The 22,437-nt window shown below is 38.9% G+C and overlaps 1 protein-coding gene across 2 annotated transcripts in view; it reads right to left on the minus strand.

The window, feature by feature from the left end:
• Positions 1-21,128, minus strand: part of GORASP2 (golgi reassembly stacking protein 2) — a 33,301-nt gene extending 12,173 nt beyond the window's left edge. Inside the window, exons 1-5 of one of the 2 annotated variants that reach the window (XM_027557954.1) lie at positions 20,828-21,128; positions 6,984-7,064; positions 5,301-5,504; positions 4,528-4,614; positions 3,734-3,864 (exon numbers count right to left, since the gene is read on the minus strand). In XM_027557954.1, the coding sequence (XP_027413755.1) occupies positions 3,734-3,864; positions 4,528-4,614; positions 5,301-5,504; positions 6,984-7,064; positions 20,828-20,890 (566 nt within the window). In that variant the 5' untranslated portion in view covers positions 20,891-21,128. Of the gene's footprint in view, positions 1-3,733; positions 3,865-4,527; positions 4,615-5,300; positions 5,505-6,983; positions 7,065-20,288; positions 20,549-20,827 lie in introns of those variants that run through there. The other variant, XM_027557946.1, reaches the window with a different exon arrangement.
• Positions 21,129-22,437: the final 1,309 nt, after the last annotated feature.

Raw genomic sequence — 22,437 nt, forward strand, 5'->3', positions numbered from 1 at the left:
CCAGAGCCAGGCCAATCTACCCATCTTGCTCAGGACCGCAAACCTTAGGAGTGACAGAAAAAACAAATGGCTATATCCCTTCACTAGAATACGGATGAAACTGCCAATTAGTTCTTCCTTTCTAAGGCCCTATTTAAGACTTTTCACAACTAGGTTTCAACTTATGTTTCCATCACAGTTGCTTATACTTTCCCAAGTACTTGTTCTGAGTAGGACATGTACAGATACCTCTGTGCCTATCCCATTAAGACATCTATTATTTCCATGGCTACTACCACCACCACCAAAAGCTGAGAGAGAAAGCAGTTTCTTATCTGAATCTGATTCCATAACAGTGCTTCACATTACAAAACTACTTGTTTCCTCACTTTGTCTCCCTTATACCATCAAGCTGCAATTTTTACTCAACTGGATCTCAGACTGATTTCGAAGAAAGATGAAATATACCGATCAATAAAAGCCTTTCAGAGGTAGATGCATTTAAAAACATTTAAAATGCATTTAAAATTTACTTATCAATCAAAAGAACTAAGTGGTGGTAGAGAAGGCACTTGAGGCAAGAGGGAGGCCCTCCAAAAATTTAAAGACAGCCGAAGAATGAAGCTAAGAAAAATTCTGTGCTGTAGTGAATGCAACATGGTCAGCCTCTGAGGAAGGAATGAAAACCAGAGACACACATATACCAAATGGTGGCAGACTGAGGAAGGAGGTGTATATGGGCCTGTCCTAAAGCTGATCAACGGCACAAAACCATGTCAAAAGGAGAAATGTCTTCCACAGAAAAAGAGAAACTGCTAGTCTAGAAAAGAAGGGTGCCAAGAACAAGCATGTAGCAGTATTTAGTCAGCATAACTAAAAATAAACAAACTAGTAATGTTTTTTGTTGTTGAACTTCATCTAGAATCTCTTGCTTAGGACACGATTTCATGCACACCAAGCAAGGTGGAGTTAGTAATGGGATCTAAGAATTCTAACTGGAGAGGAGGCATTTTTCTATCATAAACTGAAAATCCACCATTTATAAATACAGTAGTTTATTTGCAAATTTAGTTTATATGATACAGTCCCTCTAGAATGAAATCATTTTGGAATACCTTGAGAAGACCACCTTTTTGACAAACCTGGACATTGGAACACCGTAACTTGATCAAGTATGGGCCCCAGACAGGCCAGATTCTCTGTTCCATTTTCTTAAATTGCAGTAAGTCAGCATTCTGGTGGCGGAATACATTCAGCTGGAGAATCTCAGGTTTGTGGGTTAGGGTACTGTGAGCAAATGGAGGCCTTCTCTGTCTGCATCAACTAAGGTCATCCTTTACCTGGCAAGTACTACAACTTTTACAAAACACTGGAAGAAGTTGCCAAATCCTAGCCTTTCTTATAAATCTAGCTTATGCTCAACAACTCCTCAAATTTAAAAAGGTTCTTAGAACTTTCGAAATAATGAAAAATTTGTACAATTTAAACAATAAAAGACCTACAGATATAATATTAAGTAGGAATGCTGTGCTTTGACTTTTTGAAATTAGGAAACTGACTTGAAGAAAAGTCCCAGAAAACTGATTTTATAAAATTTGCTTTTCTGTTTGGCTTGACCCTCTTCTAAACTGCTTTTTGCTGTTTCAATTTTGTCTACATTTTAGTGGAAATTGGTCTGTTCATTTCTGAAAGCCAACAGTTTCCTTCAAGTGCTAAGAAATTTTCCCAGCAGCTAGAGAAAGTTACACTGTATTGTCCCACTGCTGAGGAGAGACCTGGGAAAATAAAACTGAAAACTATTTTACTAAAATAACAAAATGAAAAAGTTGGTTTGTGCTTCAGTTCAGTTCAGTTGCTCAGTCGTGTCCGACTCTTTGCGACCCCATGAATTGCAGCACACCAGGCCTCCCTGTCCATCACCAACTCCTGGAGTTTACTTAAACTCATGTCCATCGAGTCGGTGATGCCATTCAGCCATCTCATCCTCTGTCGTCCCCTTCTCCTCCTGCCCCCAATCCCTCCCAGTCTTTTCCAATGAGTCAACTCTTCGCATGAGGTGGCCAAAGTACTGGAGTTTCAGCTTCAGCATCATTCCTTCCAAAGAACACCCAGGACTGATCTCCTTTAGGATGGACTGGTTGGATCGCCTTGCAGTCCAAGGGACTCTCAAGAGTCTTCTCTAACAACACAGTTCAAAAGCATCAATTCTTTGGCGCTCAGCTTTCTTCACAGTCCAACTCTCACATCCATACATGTCCACTGGGAAAACCATAGCCTTGACTAGATGGACCTTTGTTGGCAAAGTAATGTCTCTGCTTTTGAAGATGCTATCTAGGTTGGTTATAACTTTCCTTTCAAGGAGTAAGCATCTTTTAATTTCATGGCTGCAATCACCATCTGCAGTGATTTTGGAGCCCAAAAAAATAAAATCTGACACTGTTTCCACCGTTTCCCCATCTATTTCCCATGAAATGATGGGATTAGATGCCATGATCTTCGTTTTCTGAATGTTGAGCTTTAAGCCAACTTTTTCACTCTCCGCTTTCGCTTTCATCAAGAGGCTCTTTAGTTCTTTGTCACTTTCTTCCATAAGGGTGGTGTCATCTGCATATCTGAGGTTATTGATATTTCTCCCGGCAATCTTGATTCCAGCTTGTGCTTCTTCCAGTCCAGCATTTCTCATGATGTACTCTGCATATAAGGTAAATAAGCAGGGTGACAATACACAGCCTTGACGAACTCCTTTTCCTATTTGGAGCCAGTCTGTTGTTCCATGTCCAGTTCTAACTGTTGCTTCCTGACCTGCATATAGGTTTCTCAAGAGGCAGGTCAGGTGGTCTGGTATTCCCATCTCTTTCAGAATTTTCCACAGTTTATTGTGATCCACACAGTCAAAGGCTTTTGCATAGTCAATAAAGCAGAAATAGATCTTTTTCTGGAATTCTGTTGCTTTTTCCATGATCCAGTGGATGTTGGCAATTTGATCTCTGGTTCCTCTGCCTTTTCTAAAACCAGCTTGAGCATCTGGAAGTTCACGGTTCATGTATTGCTGAAGCCTGGCTTGGGGAATTTTGAGCATTACTTTACTAGTGTGTGAGATGAGTGCAATTGTACGGTAGTTTGAGCATTCTCTGGCATTGCCTTTCTTTGGGATTGGAGTGAACACTGACCTTTTCCAGTCCTGTGGCCACTGCTGAGTTTTCCAAATTTGCTCACATGCTGAGTGTAGTACTTTCACAGCATCATCTTTCAGGATTTGAAATAGCTCAACTGGATTCCATCACCTCCACTAGCTTTGTTCATAGTGATGCTTTCTAAGGCCCACTTGACTTCACATTCTAATATGTCTGGCTCTAGGTGAGTGATCACACCATCATGATTATCTGGGTTGTGAGATCTTTTTTGTACAGTTCTTCTGTGTATTATTGCCACCTCTTCTTAATATCTTCTTCTTCTGTTAGGTCCATACCATTTCTGTCCTTTATGGAGCCCATCTTTGCATGAAATGTCCCCTTGGCATCTCTAATTTTCTTGAAGAGATCTCTAGTCTTTCCTATTCTGTGCTTATGAGTTAAAAAAAAAAAAAGGACTAGAGTTTGTGTACCATGCTCACTAAATTGTGGTTGGCTCTTTCCTTTTCTCGAGAAGTTTTACTATAAACCAGTAACTTATTTCAAACTAAAAACAATGCTTACAACATATCTGACTGGTAAATTTAAGCAGTTGTAACTTAGTCTAAAAAAAGTGACCTTACCTGCCTTCTCCACCCCATGCAGAATTTGGTGTAATAATCACTTCTCGACAGTTATCAGTGTCTGTATTATACACATAAAGTTTCAATGGTTTTGCTTCATGTGTTTCAATAAGGCTGAACAGATCTTCAGACTGCAAAAGCATTACAGAAGAAAAATGTTTTTGTTCCTGAATTTTTGAATAAGTAGGTCTCAAATAGTAGATATCAAACCTAGTTAATATTTAAAACAAACAAACACACACTTAAAAGAACAACAACAACAAAACACACACAAAAACCAGATCCTGGGCCCCGCCCCTAGGCATAAAAAGCATTTCTTAAATCAGTATTATTAATGCCTACCTATACAACGCAAGGCCTCATGTTCAGTTCTGTAAGACCTAGTCAGTAATTGAGTAAAAGTTTTCCACACCCAAATTCAACATATTCTGCTTTCTTCCTATTATTAAGAGCTGGTTATCTGGGCACCTTTTTTTCCTGTCATTTGTAATTGAGTAATACATATTTCCATTAGCTAACAGACAAGGAAAAGGATCCAACTAATAGAACTAAGCCAATTTTGCTACCTTAGAAAAAGAGAAAATGAAATCAATAATCAAAATGAGGATTTAATTTAATCTTGAGGTACAAGAGACATCTTCCATATTTCTGTTTAACACCCTGGAGCATAAGCTATCTTGATTAGCAAAGACCTAAATTTCAACTCTGAATGTAAAATATGCAAATATACTTGAATTTATACATTAATGAGAAAATGTTAAATTATTTTTAGTATTAATAAACAAATTAATTACCTCATTCATGACTGTATCTGCTCCAATGATATAATCACTGTGAGGTCTAAGACCAGCCAGTGCTGCAGGAGAATTTGATTCCACTTCCTAGGATGAAGTGGAATAAAACCTGTTGTTATTGTTTAGTCACTAGGTCTTGTTCAACTCTTTTGTGACCCCATGGACTGTAGCCGGACAGGCTCCTTTGTCCATGAGATTTGCTAGGCATGAATACTGGAGTGGGTTGCCATTTCCTCTTCCAGGGGATCTCCCTGACCCAGGGACCGAACCCATGTCCCCAGCATTGGCAGGAGGGTTCTTTATTGCTGAGCCACTAGCGAAACTTCCCCATTAAATTACTGTATATAAAATAATCTTCCAAACTGTATAGTTCAGTCCTTCATTAGAGTAATTTAAACTCTATATTTGTCTTATTAGAGACAATGTCAGATCAGAAGCTATAGGATACACCTATTTAAATCTCCCAAACATAAAAAAACCCAACAATATTTTTATAAATATTTAAAATATTTCTGCAGCTATTTGCTTTAATTTAACTTCTTCTAATGGATAAATCATTAGAAAAAAATTTTAGGCATTATATTTGCTTTTCTTTCTCAAGCTGTTTTTCTTTTTTATTAAGAAATATTTTAAAAGCAATTTTGATTTTCAGAAACTAAAAGTAGCCTAATAATAATAATAGCCCTACAGTCTCCCAAATTGGAAACAACCACTATTAAAACACCTTTCTACACTGTTTCTTAAACTGCTAACAGCTCACAGTTGATACATACCAACACATGCCAAACGTTTTCATTTGCCCCATCAAAGCTGCAGAAACGAATGCTGACTCCCAACAAGCCCTGGCCACCCCACATGTTACTTGGTGTAACTGAGGTCTCTCGCAGCTCCAGTGTTTTACTACTGTAGATAAGCATCTTCACAGGTTTTTCAACATTTGCTTTCAGTAGATCTTTAAGAGTATCATTGTCTTTATTCTGTAAACATAGAAATTTTTCTTAATAAATAAAAATCTAATGCTAATTAGCTTAAGCATACAATGGCCCTATTGGAGAAATAATAACTAATGTAAATAAAATATTCAATAAGTAGAGGTTTCATTAACACTCAAATATTCCTCAAAGTAAAAGAATGTCAAGAAATTAGGAACTTATGTTAGTGTAACCGAGTAGGACTCTACAGGGCCTCTGGACAGGCCTTCCTCCATATCCTCTGCTGTAGCTCCTCTCTCAAGTACCCAGATTATAGGATCTCATGCATATTTCCTAAGTTTTTCAGATGCTAAAAACTACCACCAAAAGCAAGAAACAACGACTTGAAGATTATAAGCAGGTAGCCACAGACCTTCAACCACCAACCAATCAGGGAACTGTGCATGAGTTGACCACAACCCTGGGATACCCCTCCCTCACCTTGACTTCAAAAATGCTTTGCTGAAACCCTTCAGGGAGTCTGGGTTTTTCTGAGCAGGAACCACCAGTTTTCCTTGCTTGGTCCTGGAATAAACCTTTCTTTGCTGTACACTCTTAACATTTCGGTGTTGTTTGGCCTCACTGTGTGTCAGGCACACAAACTTGTGCTCAGTAACATTAGCAACAGCTTCTGACTTTTTTCTAATAGAATTATGGAATTTGCAGCCCAGCATTATTTGAAATGATCCAGGGCTTCAACGATAAAAAACTCTAAATACTCCACAAGAAGACATATTACTAACAGAGTTGGAGTGACTGATTTTAAAATCTAAAACATTGCTGGAGTTAAAGTTTAATTTTGGACTTTACTCCTCACATATACACTTAGTACAAACTGGTAGGAAATAGTATGTTAAATATTTCACTATGTAAATGAATAAAGGCCATTGTGTAAGAGATGTCAGTAAGTAATGAACAAAAACTTAGACTGTTGTGAAAAACCAACCAAACAGAATCTACTGTCATAAGAATCTACTGAAATTATAATACAGTTTCCTTCCTATTGGACTTTCCTACATGTAAACTAAAGCAACTTTTAAAACTGGTTTTAAGTCTGCACTTTTGGAACACATCTCTGTCTAGTTTTATAACACTATTTCTATATGAGGGGACTGAGTGACAAGAAAATTGGCAAGTTATTTGAGAATGAGTCTTTACTAAATCATTTGTCAATAACCTACAAAAGTCTGACATTTTTGAAAAAGCAACAAAATCACATCTTTCTGCTTAAAAAATAAATAAATAGAAGTCTCCAGTGTCTTTCTTCCTCCCCCTAAACTAATCACTGGAGTGTGAGGTGTAGTATTCTATCAATATATTTGACATTCTCACCTTTACTAACACATGGTTATTTTATTGATATCATACTCTATGTACTGTTTGTAACTAATGAATAAATAAATATCCATCTCAGATAATCTGAAAAACTCTATTTTCAAAAGATGACAAAATATCATAGGTGAAACTACAAAAAGCTGAACTTACTAATCTTGAACCATTAATAGAAACAATAAAATCAAAGAATGGCTCCAGTCCAGCTCTATGTCCTGGGGAATTTTCTTGTACCTGTGAAAACAAAAATGAAAAATGCAAAGCTTAATTATGAATTAAAAGCTAAAGTTTAATATCTATCACTTCAGTTAAAACAGATTAATCTCATTTAAGAGAAAATATAGGTACTCAGTAGTTTTCTCATTTCTCTTATCTTCCAGATAATGTCTCTGCAGCTCCCTAAATTCTACTCATTCTTTAAACTCATCTCATGTATGAGGTTTTCCCTCTGGTTCTATTTCACATACTTTCCACTTTTTAGGGGGTGGGAGGAGACAATGCTCCCAGCATTTAGCACACGACATAGCAGACAGTTAACCATCACAACCAAGTGGCAAATTCAAATTAATTTATTCTATTTATCGCATGACTACTACTAGCAAGGTACCATTTGGTTACAAAACTAATGTAGGAACACAGCTACTGTTAGGAAAACATTTATCTGCTGAGCAACAGGCAAGAAGAAGGGGAGACAGAGGACACACGGACCTCTAATAACTGTAATACGAAAGCCAACAGGTTGAGAGTCACACGCACAAAGTTCTAAGGGAGAGATTAAATCTGAGTGAAGAAGTTTCCTAGGGAAAAAAATGACATTTGAATTGTGCTTTAAAAGGAGGGTAGAACTAAGGAAGGATAAGGGGGATGAGAAAAAACACCTGAAAGCTGAAAGAACAATATGAGTAAAAACCCAAAAGAATGAAAAATGAGGATACTGTAGCTAGCTGGAGACAACAAGGTGGGAGGGGACAGAAATGAACTATGTGCAACATTCTGTGCGAATCAGCAGTTTTCAGGCTTTCATCAGATTCTTAAAGGGTGTCTCCATGACCCAAATAAAGTGTTAAAACAATGGATTTTTGCAATTCTTTTATTTTACAGGTGAAGAAATCATTTTAGGACTTGCCTATGGACGGAGGAGCCTGGTAGGTTGCAGTCCATGCGGTCGCAAAGAGTCGGACACGACTAAGCGACTTCACTTTCCCTTTTCACTTTCATGCATTGGAGAAGGAAATGGCAACCCACTCCAGTGTTCTTGCCTGGAGAATCCCAGGGGGAGCCTGGTGGGCTGCCGTCTATGGGGTCGCACAGGGTCGGACATGACTGAAGCGACTTAGCAGCAGCAGCAGCAGCATGGTCTCAAAGTAGGGAAATGGTAGGGATGAAATTCAAAAGTTTATCTTATTAACCATTAGTCCAGTAAGAAGGATGGAAAGAAAGAATGGAGCTAGACTTACAGAGGATTTTACTTGGAAGATTAAGATTTACCTAGCTTCTCAACAACTCAAATGTTTAGCATCTCAAATTTGAAATGCATTAAAATAAACTATTAAACTTCCTAAATCCGCAATAACACAAATATCAGGAGCTAGTAATGGCAGTGATATGACAAAAGAGCAAAAACTTAATAGAAACAATTTTGCATTTCCTCTAAAATATTTTCAAAATGTTTTAAGAATTTTTATTCTGCTTGATGTTACTAAATACTGTCAAAACTATCCCATGAAGAGAGTTTGCATTGATATTTGTAGGCTGATCCTCTGTAATAGCCCAGTTTTAATAATCAATTCTGAGGCTAATGCAAATAAAAGATTCACATCCATCCACACACAAATCTGCAGCTATTCACACAGTAACAAATCATATGAATACTTTCAAAACAGAACCCAAGTTGTTCCCAGAATATGTTCTTCTAATACCAGACTTCACAAATGAGACTTAATCTTGAACTGATGATACATTCATTATTTTTGAATTAATACTACCTTTTATTCATTTAAAGCCAAATTATACTATTATTGCCTCCAAAGAAGTAAAAACTAGATTTTCTTCATTTGTCATAGTAAGGAATAGTTATAAAAATGGCTCAATGTTTAACTTACTAAAACTGATCTTGCTTTAAGTAAAATTTCCTGCAAATGTGGGACTAAAACCATTTTTGTAAATTAAACAAGTTAAATATCAAAAAGATTTATTATTTAAAGGTGTTGGTTCTAATAATCAGTACATACCTGCTAATTTTCTTTATACCCTTTTCTTAAATGGGGCTTATTTTATATTCCATATTTTATCAAGCAAAATGTCTAGAACCCAAAATGGCACACAGATTTCTCCTTAAATGGCAACTCAAAAAGGGAAAGGGTGGCTGCCTAGAGCTGCTATAAGAACCGAGAGGTTGAGTCACAGCTAGCTGGCAAAAGGTCACGATCCTCTAGGTGTAAAATGCCTGTCTGTTAGGTTCCTATCATTTAGGTGTGAAATGCCTGAGGTGTGAAAAGAAGATAGCTACTGTAGACCCTAGAAGCCCCCTCAGAGAGGAATTTCTCATGTAATAGGGTCCACATCTAATCAAATAATTCTCTGATTCAGAGTGTTTCCAAATTACCACTTTTTTTTTTTTTAAAGAAACCAAGTAGTCCGTTGATCAATTTCAGACTTCCCCGCTGAGGCTGCCAACAGTTTACCTTTACCAGTACCTTTGTAATGTCATCAGCCTAGAAAGGTGATCCCACACACTGATTCTTATCGTGCCACCCTCTAAGTATCAAGTTTTACCACTATCTGTTTGAAACAGAAAGTCTCCAATACCATTAGGATTATTCTTCCCCAGAATTCAAAAGATTCAATAGCTAAATTTGGATTCTAACATAAATAAACCAAGATAATCCTTTCCCTAGTTTTCATTTTCATCTACGACAAACATCAATCTGTTTCTAATGGACCCTGAAATTAATTTCTTTCCTAAATTTATTTACATTGTTAGTACAACTCTGGCAATGAGGTATTTTACTTAACTATGGCTAGGAAGCCAGCAGAGGGAGCCCTAGAAAATGCTCTCTTTGACCCTGTTTAAAGCAGAACTTCCTACATTTTATAGCATGGAAAATAAACTCTACAACACCGCAAACTAAACATCCACACAGGCAAGTTTCTCTGGCAATATTATCCACTGATGAGACTCTTTCAGGCATTTAATCTCTCAAGCATTAGATTATCACTCCACTACCTTGTCCCCTGTGAGAGATCTCTTGACTGTTGATTCATCGCCAGCTTCCTGAACCATCTTAATTACAAAAGAAAAAAGAAAAGAAAAAATACATATACCTGGCTCCATGGGCTAAATACCATGGGCCAAATATCATGCAAGTTTAAGATGGATAAATTAAATCTGAAAGTTTAATAATTAAGATTTTACATGACTTTGAAAAAATGTACAGTGAAAAGATAAAAGAGTTTTAGAACAAAAACCCTCTTGATTTTGAGTCATGGTTTGCCTACTTAATAGCTTTTTGAGCTGGGAAAAGTTTACCATCCTGGGTCTCAATTTCCTCATTTGCAAGGAAGAGAGAACAACATCTACTTTGGAAGAATAATGTAGAGATTGAGTGAGTTTAACTTCATGAAATGCCTAGTGAAGTCTCTGACATATGATAAGAGTCATACAAATCTTAAGTTCAACTTCCTATCTCCACAAACTACCACCTGAGGGCAAATTTTTTTAAGCTATTAATTCCTGGACACTGCATTATTTTTCTGGCTATGTACTAATTCTCTCACTCCTTAAAAAAAAAATAAAAAGAGGAAAAGACACAGAACATTAGTTAGCTAAGAGGAGACAAATCATTTTCTTAATGTTGTCTCTCAAAACTCAAATCTGTATGGACAGCAGATCTAAACATAAAAGGTAAAACAAAGAAGCTTTTAGAGAAAAACAAGAGAACATCTTTTGGATCATCAAGTATGAAGACTTCTTAAACCGAACACAAAAAGCTAACCATAATTTTTTTTTAAACTTGACAAACTTTACTGAAACTATGAACTTCTGCTCATCAAAGACACAATTAAGAGAGTGAAAAGATATGCTACGTATTCAACAAAGGAATTGCATTTAGAACAAATCCCAAACTACTACAAATCAAAAAGGAAGAGTGAAACCACAATAAGACACCACATCACGTTCACAAAAACTGCTAAAGTAAAAAGACAGTAACAAGGATTGGTAAGGATGTAGAGAAACTAGAATCCTCACACACTGATGGTAGAAATGTAAAATGGTGCAGCCTCTGTGGAAAACAGTTTTGCAGATCCTCAAAATGTTAAATACAGACTTATTGCGTGACCTAGCATTTTCATTTCTACGTATATAACCAGGAGAAATAAACGTGTCTGTGTAAAAACCTGCACACAAATTTCATATCTGTGCTATTCATAATAGCCAGAAAGTGACAATAAGCCAAATGTCCTTCAACTGATGAATGAATAAACTAAATGTGGTACTTACAGAATGGAATATGATTTGGCAATAAAAAGAAATTAAGTATTAACACATGCTAAGACATGAGTGAACCTTGAAAACACTGTGCTAAGTGAAAGAAGCTAGTCACAAAGATCATATAATATGTAATTCCATTTATAAGAAATGTCCAGAATAGGCAAATCCACAGAAAGGAGATTACTAGTGACCAGGGGATGGGAGCAGGGGGAACAGAGAGCAGCTGCTAATGGGTATGGAGTTTCTTTCTGGGGTGATAAAAAGGTCCTGAATGAAGATACTAATGATGGTTGCACAACTCTGTGAATATACTAAACAACCACTGTACTGTAAAGTTTAAAACGTGATTTTAAAGGTATGTAAATTATAAGCTCAATAAATCTGTTTAAAAAAGAAGACAGACAACTTAAAGAAATGGAGAAAAGGTTTTAGCAGATACTAAACAAAAGAACAATGGACTGGTTCAAAATTGGGAAAGGAGTACATCAAGGCTGTATATTGTCACCCTGCTTATTTAACTTACATGCAAAGTACATCATGCAAAATGCCCGGCCAGATTAATCACAACCTGGAATCAAGACAGCCAGGAGAAATAACAACTTCAGATATGCAGATGATACCACTTTAATGGTAGAAAGTGAAGAGGGAACTCTCATCTCTTTGTGAAGGTGAAAGAGGAGAGTAAAAAAGCTGGCTTAAAACTCAACATTCAAAAAACGAAGATCACAGCATCTGGTCCTATCACTTCATGGCAAACAGGTGGGGAGAATGTGGAAACAGTGTCAGATTTCATTTTCTTGGGCTCAAAATCACTGCAGATGGTGACTGCAGCCATGAAATTAAAAGACGCTTGCTCCTTGGAAGAAAAGTTATGGCCAACCCAGACAGCATATTAAAAAGCAGAGACATTACTTTGCCAACAAAGGTCCAACGACTCAAGACTATGGTTTTTCCAGTAGTCATGTATGGATCCTAGAGTTGGACTATAAGGAAAGCTGAGCGCCGAAGAATTGATGCTTTTGAACTGTGGTGCTGGAGAAGACTCTTGAGAGTCCCTTGGACTGCAAGGAGATCCAACCAGTCCATCCTAAAGGAAATCAGTCCTGAACATTCATTGGAAGGACTGATGTTGAAGCTGAAACTTCAATACTTTGGCCACCTAATGCAAAGAACTGACTAATTTGAAAAGACCCTGATGCTGGGAGGGATTGGGGGCAGGAGGAGAAGGGAACAACAGAGGATGAGATGGTTGGATGGCACCACCGACTCAATGGACGTGACTTTGAGTAAACTCCGGGAGTTGGTGATGGACAGGGAGGCCTGGCGTGCTGTAGTCCATGGGGTCGCAAAGAGTAGGACGCGACTGAGCAACTGAACTGAACTGAACTGAAGGGTGTGACCAGAAAGGGAAAGAATGCTGGTTACATGAGTGTGTTGTTTCTGAAAAATTCATCAAGCAGTACACTTACGTATAAAAAGTCTTAAGATATGGTCCTTCTATCCAAAAAGTAGAAATGAAATCACAATCTTAAGCACATACACCTAACACCTCACCTACAAGGGACACAGTTTGAAAGCCAGCAATTAAGTCTAAAAGGACTGAGCCCAATGTAAAGGCCACAAAGTAACTTGCTCTAACACTCATTCTTTTTAACACCATAAAAAGAAACACTTCTCCATAAGCACTCTAGAAAAAACAGCTACAATAAGCAACATGGCATTTGCTACACATTTTATACTCTTCCAAGAAGCAAAACGTGAGTTTATGACAGAAACTGCATAGTGAAGGGGCAGCCATCTCTACTACATAAAAATAAATTAGCACCAGTGATTGGAAGCTGGATTCTGAATCACCAACTATACATAAATAATCCCTAATGTGGATTCACTCAATCACTACAGGCAGTTTCAGTGGATTCTGAGATTGATTTAGTGAATCATGACAGAACTGACAAATGTCAAAATAGAGAAGTACCCAAAACTCATGCCTTAGTAAGGGTCACCCCAGGAAGAGTCTGTACCCATTAAACAGCCGCTCCTCATCGCCCCAGACCCTGGTAACCACTATCCTAGTTCCTGTTTCTATGGATTTGCCTATTCCGGACATCTCATATAAAATCATTCAACATGTGATCTTTGTGACTGACTTCTTTGTGTACAGACCTAATCGTTCCATACTGGGTTGATTTCCAGTGAGGTATTCATCTCTTTACTTTGCACTTCCATCTAAAGGATCAGAACTAATACCTTAAAGCAAGGAAAGGAAACCACACACTACTTTCTGAACCCAGGATATCACCAGACGAGCTGTTTTATAAGCTTATATGCAAAGATATCCAAGCTTCTGGCTGGTATACAGGAGATGTGGGTTCGATCCCTGCATCAGGAAGATCCCCTGGAAGAGGGCATGGCAACCCCCACTCCAGTATTCTTGCCTGGAGAATTCCACGGCCAAAGGAGCCTGGTGGGCTGCAGTCCATGGGGTTGCAAGGAGTCAGACACAACTCAAGTGACTGAGCACCCATGCATGCACTCACAATTGTGTGGTAAATAATTTTGAAACAGACTAGAAGAGTTCAAGGCTCACCTGTTAAAATATTTCTTCTCACATGCTCTACCAAAATAACTCAAAAGATATTGCTCTCCTGATTCTGACCCTATAACTTGTAACATATAGAGCAATTGGAAATAAAATTCGGATAACTAAATGAAGTAAAAACCCATCACTATATAATAGCTTTCTAGAATAGATCTGTAGGTTAGAAAAACGATATTAAAAGAAATCAGTCTGCTCCAAAAGAAACTAAAACTCTGACAACATGCCACCTCCTTTTATACTCTTCAAATACCAACTCAGGTACTTGTCTCTTAGGGAAAGAAAACTTGCTTTGTGACCTCAGGCAATAATCTCTCCTGCTCCTTTTCTTTAGCTGTACAGTGAGGAGGCTGACTAGATAGTTTTTAAGATCTAATGACTCAGCAAGAAAGAAATCTCTTGCTAAGCTATCTACTGATTCTATAGTGCAGATCAAACTCAACAAGATCGTTTTAAATCATATAGACTTTTAGTCATTTTAGTTCACGTGTTCAGTAACAAAAATGGCAAAGCAATGAAAAGAACACTGGCACTCATCTGTCTTTTAACATACAGATATAAAATTTCCTCCAGAACGAGGGTCTTCAAAAATTAAGCACATTTATAAAAGAATGGGTCAGATCTGATCCAAAACTTAGAACAGCATTAAAGTACATGGTTAGGTACACGGACAAAAGTAGCTGCTGAGTGACTAAGTGGAAATACTATTTAAAATGTTTACAAGTTTAACAGTATTGTCACTACAGTAGTGGTTCTCAATGGGTGACAAAATACTGTAAATGCTCATAAAGGCACCAGCTAACATTTATTGAGTTTTAATCACATTCCAGACCCTATGTTAAGTGCTTTACATGGAATATGCCATTTAATCTTCAAATTAACCAATGAGGTGGTGGACGGCACAGTTTTAATAAACAATGTGCTCAATGTTTTTCCAAAGTATTTTCATATACACTATTTGATGTGGTTTTTAGTTTTTTAAAAAAGGCATTACTACTGGAGGAGGCATTCCTACTCTCCCCACTTTTCAGATAAAAAGAACAAAGCTCAAAGAAGTTCAACGATTTGTCCAAGGAAAAACAATGAATTGGTGGAATGACACTAGAATCTAGTGATTCGTGAGGGTGGTTTCCAATGGTCGGTTAGGATAGTTTCTCAATGTATCCATCCATGTCCACAAGGTTCCTTGTTGCCGAAAATGTGCTTAAATGCCTTCTCACTAGTGCTTAAAAAAAACAAACACACAAGCAAAACCCAAAGAACCCCAGCACCATTCTCTTCATGCTGTAGTAAATTTATATGCAATGTCAAAAGGAAGTACAGTCTCCCAAAGTAAGTCCTTTAGCTTTGCATATATTGTGGAGAAAAAAATGATCTTACTTGATAATCTACAGCTCGCAAGGCAAGCTACAGTCAGATTCTAAAGCACATGTCAAATCTTTATGGATATTTTCTACTTAGATTGCTACCTGATATTTTACTAGTGTTATCAAGCAATATAATTAACCATTTTGGTAGAATATTAAAGCCAACAAAATGAATATACTGATGTTAGTGGTTTTTCTAAGTTCAATTCTTATGAAAACTTCACGGTAATTATTTAAAAGCCCTGTCAATATTTGACCCAGAAAGCCACTAAAGCCACTTCTGTGTACTTTACTACTTAATGACCAGAGCCAGAAACCATAATCACCCACCAAGAACAGGTCTCTCCAAACGAGGATCCTTAAGTCCATATGTAAGAATACTCTTCATCATAAAAAATATATAAGGGTATACAAACAACATGACGGTATTAATTTGTTTGAGGCTTTTTAATATTGGAAAAAGTTTATGGTCAATGATACTGACAACTCCTAAAAGTGTCCTAAGGTTCACCTACACTGTATTTCTTATAATGAACAAAACACTCCTGTGTGCCTGTGCTCAGTCACTCAGTTGTGTCTGACTCTCTGTGGCCCCATAAACTGCAGCCCGCCAGGCTCCTCTGGCCATGGAATTTCCCAGGCAGGAATACTGGAGTGGGCTGCCATTTCCTTCTTCAGAGGATCTTCCTGACCCAGGAATCGAACCAGCATCTCTTATGTCAGGTTCCTTACCACTAGCGTCACCAAAGCTTAAGTAAAACATTCAGGGAGGAGCCAAGATGGCAGAGGAGTAGGACGGGGAGAACACTTTCTCCCCCACAAATTCATCAAAAGAGCATTTAAACGTCGAGTAAATTCCACAAAACAACTCCTGAATGCCGGCAGAGGACATCAGGCACCCAGAAAAGCAACCCAACTCTTCGAAAGGAGATAGGAAAAAATATAAAAGTCAAGTAAAACATTCGTAATAAATGAAGTATTCTGATTCTACATTTGAAAGCAAAATATGTTTATGAAACAATTCATAGCCTTTTACTAGCAGAGGTCAATTTTGGGAGCAGGTTAAAATCTTTAAATGGTGCTTATAAAACTTTTTTCATTATAAGATCATATTTGGAAAATATCAAATAACCCACTGTTTTCTTTTTGCACCCATTGTTTTCAGAGTGAGTGAAAAGAGAAGGGGCTAATAGTGAGATTTTTATGTTTTTCAAATGGGGGTATGAGTTAAAAAAGTTAAATACCGTGTTAGAATAAAAAAAATTATGACTATGAAATAATGGGATTTCATTTTCTCAAAATAAGAATGAAGTTGAAATCTTGCAGGATGTAATGTAGATTACTTAGGTACCATTAAGAAAGAGCACATCTATATAACAGTAGATATGGTCTTGGTATTGTTTTCTATAGAAATAATTTCACTTACTGTCCCTTTATCCTCTAAGGAGAATACCTAATACTGCCCAGTATCCAGCAAATGGCTCAGAAGATAGAGGCCTGTTATTACACTAGAGCCGCAATTCATCTCAATGGCCTTTCCTTCAAAACTTCCATCATCTCAAAATCTCTCTCGGAGGAAATTATAAGGAATAGTGAACATGACATTTTCCATGTCCCCATACTGTTGTGAACATCGGCTCCAGAATGTCCTCAGATATCCCCCATTTCAAAGAGTATGAAGTGCAGAGTAGAATTAATTTGAATATTTTAATTTAGAAACATCTTACAAGGGGCACCCATAAGGCAACTCCAAAAATTCTGAAAATGGCCTTGACGGTTTCACTTGATAACAGAAAATCTAGGCAAGAATTCTCTATTAAATACAGTTACTTCAACTGTAGTAACTTCTAACAAGGCTGAGAAGTCCTGGCTAACATTTCTCCTGCTTTATGTTAGGATTAGAGAATGGGAATAAAAGTGGTATGCATGGTGAACACAGAATCAGACCCAATCCATATGGAAATCCAAAATATAATGTTATTTTTCTTTTCTTTTTCTTTTGGGCTTACCACGCGGCTTATGGAGTCTGCCAGGAAATTTCCTATAACGGTGTTTTTAAAAGGAAGCTTCTCACCAAATTTTAAAATCTTATACTGGTAGTCCACTTTAAAAAATAATTTTTATAACTATATTTTAAAAAAATATATAAATATTTCAGTCACTGTGAACATGTTGGGAAAATAAAAGAATAAAAATGTTGCCATCCACCAATTATCCTTTTAATATCCTGGCTTTTTAGCTTTCCATTTTCCTGGGCACTTGAATGTATATGCACATACACATACATGAAGGCACATCTATGAACCCACAGTGTTTTGAAACATAGTTTTCACTGAATGCATAGCATTCCAATTTGCAGTTAGGCCCGAATTTATTTAACAGTTCCTCAGCTGTTGGATAAGTTGTAAAGCTAACATCCTATGATAACTTTTGGCCGTACTGTAATATACTTAAATATGTTAAATTACTCAAAATCTTTGTGAAACATGGCTAAGGGGCAATGTTAGTCACAGGAAAAAAAAAAGGATAGGAAAAAATTTTAACAGTAGTTACCTTTAGATGGTAAGATTACAGGTAATTGAGGTTCTTTGTTAAACTTTTTGAACTTATCCAAATGATTTCTAATACACATGCTGATAATCAGAAAACAATGTAGCAATTTACTAAAATGGAGACCAATGTTTATATAACTAGACATTAGAATTCACTAATATGGGGAAATACAATTCAGTGAAGATAAAAGGTAGCATTTAAGGTTGTAGATAAATACCTGTAACAACAAAAGACTAGAAAAACTAAGTGTCTAACACCAGGGGGTGGTGCTTAACCAAACTATATTACAACAGATTCACTAAGGAGCTAAGAGAAAGTGAGAAGCCAATCTCTGTGTGCTGCTACAGAAAGACAGAGACGATGCTCTTCCACATTAAGAAGACCAGGATGTTTAACAGTATGTATCATGTGATTCTAACAGTTATAAAAGAAAACAGAGTTAAAAGTTGGGGATGGGGTGTTGATTGTTTTACATGCATAAAGCACTTTTGAAAGGATACATAAACTGTATCGGTCACTTCTAGGTTAAGTATGGAGAGTTGGGTATGTAATACGATCACAACATGAAAATGTGCATTAATACATAAAAGATAAAAAGTAAATTATTCATAGCAGAAAATCTGGAATCACTTCAAAGTTGTCTCCTAAGTACTTTTTTAAAGCAGAATCTAACAACAGATCTAGAAAAATAATGGAAAAAACAGAAAGTTCAACCTATGAATTGTAGGAATACAATTTAAAAATAACATAATAACTAGCAATGGATATGTGTGCACTATAAACTGGTATTTCAAAACACTTACACAAGTTTTTATCACTAGCAAGGAAACAGCCAAAGAATTACTAAAGAAAACTAGCTTTTAATTAAACCATTCTAGAACTTATTAAACATGGGTGATTTTATTCCATGATTATCCTGTCATATTCACTCTGGTTTACAAGCTCACTAATCCAGAGACAGAATATACAACCACAATTTAGGCAATAACAAATGGAAATAAGATTTTTATATGTTGAGATTTAACATAGTACTTTCCTCCTCTAAAAACAAAGATAAAGAAACCAATTACAGAATGGGGCAGAGTGGGTTAGGAACTCTGAAACATTTAAAAAAATTCTAAAGTAGATGATCATTACTATTTTTAAAGCTCCCTCTAATAAAACTCAAATGAAAGAAGAATTACTTCATCTTTTGCAACATTTATGCTCCAGATGTGGACTGGAAACTAAGGTTGTCCTTACTAATTCTAAAAACCATATTTATAGATTAATAATATCTGCAGTACTGAATACGAATGCTGATTTACTGAGGTGCACCTATGTAAAAAAAAAAGAAGAAAAAAAAAATACTCCAACTTGTTTAACATCCCACAGTCATTAACAGAAGTCACCGAACTGGAATCCTTTTGATGTGTACAGCTTTCATACAGACTTTTAGATTCCTTAATACTGTGCTTTACCTAGAACACGTTATCATAAAAATATCATGAATCCCCAAAGATTCACGGCCACAATCAGCTCGTAATACTGGATAACAAACCCCACAGCAGAGAGCTGGGAATCAAACCAGAGAATACAAAGAAAAATACTGCCACTAACTTTCACTTCACATCTGGGATCTGACAATTCTCCTTCCATTTCCCCCATCAGTGTGGCACCTGGGGATTGGCTTAGCTAAAGGGAACAGGAAGGTATTATGATTTATATATAGATTCCCCTTATTTTCTGGGAAAATTATCCTTTCCACACACCCAGAGTGTGGCTTCAAGAGGAATTTTTAGCAGAATGGAGGGACAACTAGCTGTGATAATCCTGAAGATCAGAGAGGTGACCGATCACAGCCCCATTAAGCAGATGTCTGGTAATTTAGTTTAAGAGATGTTCTCTCACCTGAAACATGGGACCCAAGGCAGAAGATGAGCGCAGCAATAGGAAGTGCACTTTCCCACTTTCAGTAAAAACGCTCTTGTGAGAAGCTGAGGAGCTAGTATCTATTTACACTCTATTATGTCCTGAAATAGCACCATGGATCGGGGCCACTTTGTTAACAGTCCATCATGTTATCACTCACGCAGGTGTCACAGCACACAACCAACACTGCCACTTCCTTGAGGAAAGGACTTCCAATTCCTTGAGGAAAGGATCAGCTCTGTACAACCCAGGCTGTTCATAGCTGGGCCTGAGCAAACGCCTTTCGAAATACTGTTTCTCTGCATCCTGGTGACTGCACTTGCTTTCCTTTACTTACCTGGATTTTTTTAAGTTCCTTTCCATTACCTTTTACACTGTGGATCTAAATCTTAAAATCCACTGAGCAGCCTTAGGAAAAAGGAGAACGGAAGTTGCCCCCGCCAGGAAATGTGGAAAAGGAGGGTTGGGAAGGTCAACAGCGGCACAGGAGACAGAGAAATCCAGTGAAATTCAAGTAGGTTTAAGTCCGTTAAACCTACTTCTAGGCAATTCGTTTCGTTGCCTAACTGGCTTTTCCGGACATCCAGGCAGCGCCGAAGTGAATTAACTCGAGCCGTCTCAGCCCCCGCCTCTAGTCTGCGGGTTCCAGGTTTCCTTTTCTTGGAAAATTCAAATGCTACCTTCACCATCACCTCTTTTGCAGACTTTGCTCCTCCCACCCCCTCCCCGAGCCTTCCCTAACTTTGAGAGCTAAAATAAAGGGGAGGGGGCTGAGAAGGCCGCGAAGAGAAAAAGGAGTCAGGGTTGCCCTCTCGCCTGGGCCACCCCCGGCCAAGTCGCCTGCTGCCTCCTCGGTTTCTAGCCCGTCCTCCCAAAGCGGCGGACCCCGGGCGCTCCAGGGAGGCAGGATACGAGCGGCCTCCCGAGCCGGCCTTGTCCAACGATGCGCCCTAGACCGCCGCTCCTTCGCGGGGTCGGGCCTGGCTGCCCCGGGAAGAAGTCCGTCGGGGCCTCCGCCTCCCCGCGGCCGGGCCCCGCCTCCCGCCCGCGGCCCCCGGGCCGCTGTCGAAGCCCTTACCCGCAGGACGTGGTAGCCTTCTGTGCCCCCGCCTGGGATCTCGACGCTCTGCGAGGAGCCCATGGCGGCGGGCGATCAGTGTGATCGGGCTGGGTTCCGCGCTGCTCCCCGCCCCCCGCGCGCCGTCCGCTCCGCTCCTCCGCGTAGCACTTGGGACGTGGCACTCACTGCCTCCGGAGAGCCGGGCCGCACTGCCCGCTGGGAGATGGTCACCGCGGCAGCCAGGGCCGCTGCGACGCCGCAGACAGCGCCACCTGCCGCGAGTCACCGGGAGGGGTCTGAGGCGCCACGCGGGCCAGGAAGGAGGGAAGCCTGGAGCGGAGGGCGGGGTGAGGCCTACTTATGCTCGCGAGAGAGCAGAAATACGGTTCATCCGGCCTTGGTACCTTGCTACGGGTCCCTTGGCTTGACAAGATTCATCTAGACGCGTTCCCGCTGTTCCGAAGAACGGTTGCTCGACTGTAGCTCCCCCTGGTGGCCAGAGGCCGGAAAGGGGCTCCTGCTGAAAAGAATAGCTGCTGCTACTGCTAAGTCACTTCAGTCATGTCCGACTGTGTGTGACCCCATAGACAGCAGCCCACCAGGCTCCCCCGTCCCTGGGATTCTCCAGGCAAGAATACTGGAGTGGGTTGCCATTTCCTTCTCCAATGCATGAAAGTGAAAAGTGAAAGTGAAGTCGCTCAGTCGTATCCGACTCTTAGCGACCCCATGGACTGCAGCCTACCAGGCTCCTACGTCCATGGGATTTTCCAGGCAAGAGTACTGGAATGGGTTGCTATTGCCTTCTCCGAAAAGAATAGGCCCGATGCAAACACAAGGAGCTCCCTATTCGCGGGGTTTCTAAACTTGTATGTAGGTCACGTCTCCGGGTTATACAGAGGATCCTGGTAGTGGCTCTCCGTGAGTGGACTACCGCGTCCGCTCAGCTCAGCTCAGTTTTATAAAGGAGAATGTTCCCTTTATAAAACACCTGTCCTAGAGAGTCATGGAGGACCCGTCAAAGTTCTCTTTTTGTTTTTTGCCTTCCCTCATTGTGAAAATAAGATCAGTTGGTCACAACCTGAGCGATGCCAGTGTGGGAAATCCAGTTGGATGACCTTGGCGTTGCACTGCCGACTGAGTTCCCCATTCCACTTCCTTTAGGTTGTTGTAGTCACACTTTTCCTATTCTGTTCCTCCTTTTATCCCTTCCCCCCGCCCCAAATCCCCAGTTACTGCCCACGGGCCAATTTGACCATCAGCGACGAAAGATCAACCAAGTATCAGAACAAATGTATTCTAATATGAAGCAACGTTAAGTACCCATGAAGTATTCCAGCTCAAAAGGTTTACTTGCTCCTCTCACGCCTTTAGTTAGATCTTCCTGTTTCTGTTTACAGGAATATAAAGAATAGAAGAACAAGTAAAATGACTTCACAAGGAAGGAAGCACGCAAAAAAAAAGAAAGAAAGAAAGAAAAAAAGAAACTGGCTATTCTCTAGAACAGCTAGCCAGTTCTTTTCATCAAGTCAGAATAATAAGAAAGAGTTTAGACTTCCCTGAGGGTCCACTGGTTAAGAATCCACCTGCCAATGCAGAGGACATGGGTTCCATCCCTGGTCCAGGAAGAT

This window comes from Bos indicus x Bos taurus, chromosome 2 (genome assembly GCF_003369695.1).
Source record: "Bos indicus x Bos taurus breed Angus x Brahman F1 hybrid chromosome 2, Bos_hybrid_MaternalHap_v2.0, whole genome shotgun sequence".
Lineage (NCBI taxonomy): Eukaryota > Metazoa > Chordata > Mammalia > Artiodactyla > Bovidae > Bos > Bos indicus x Bos taurus.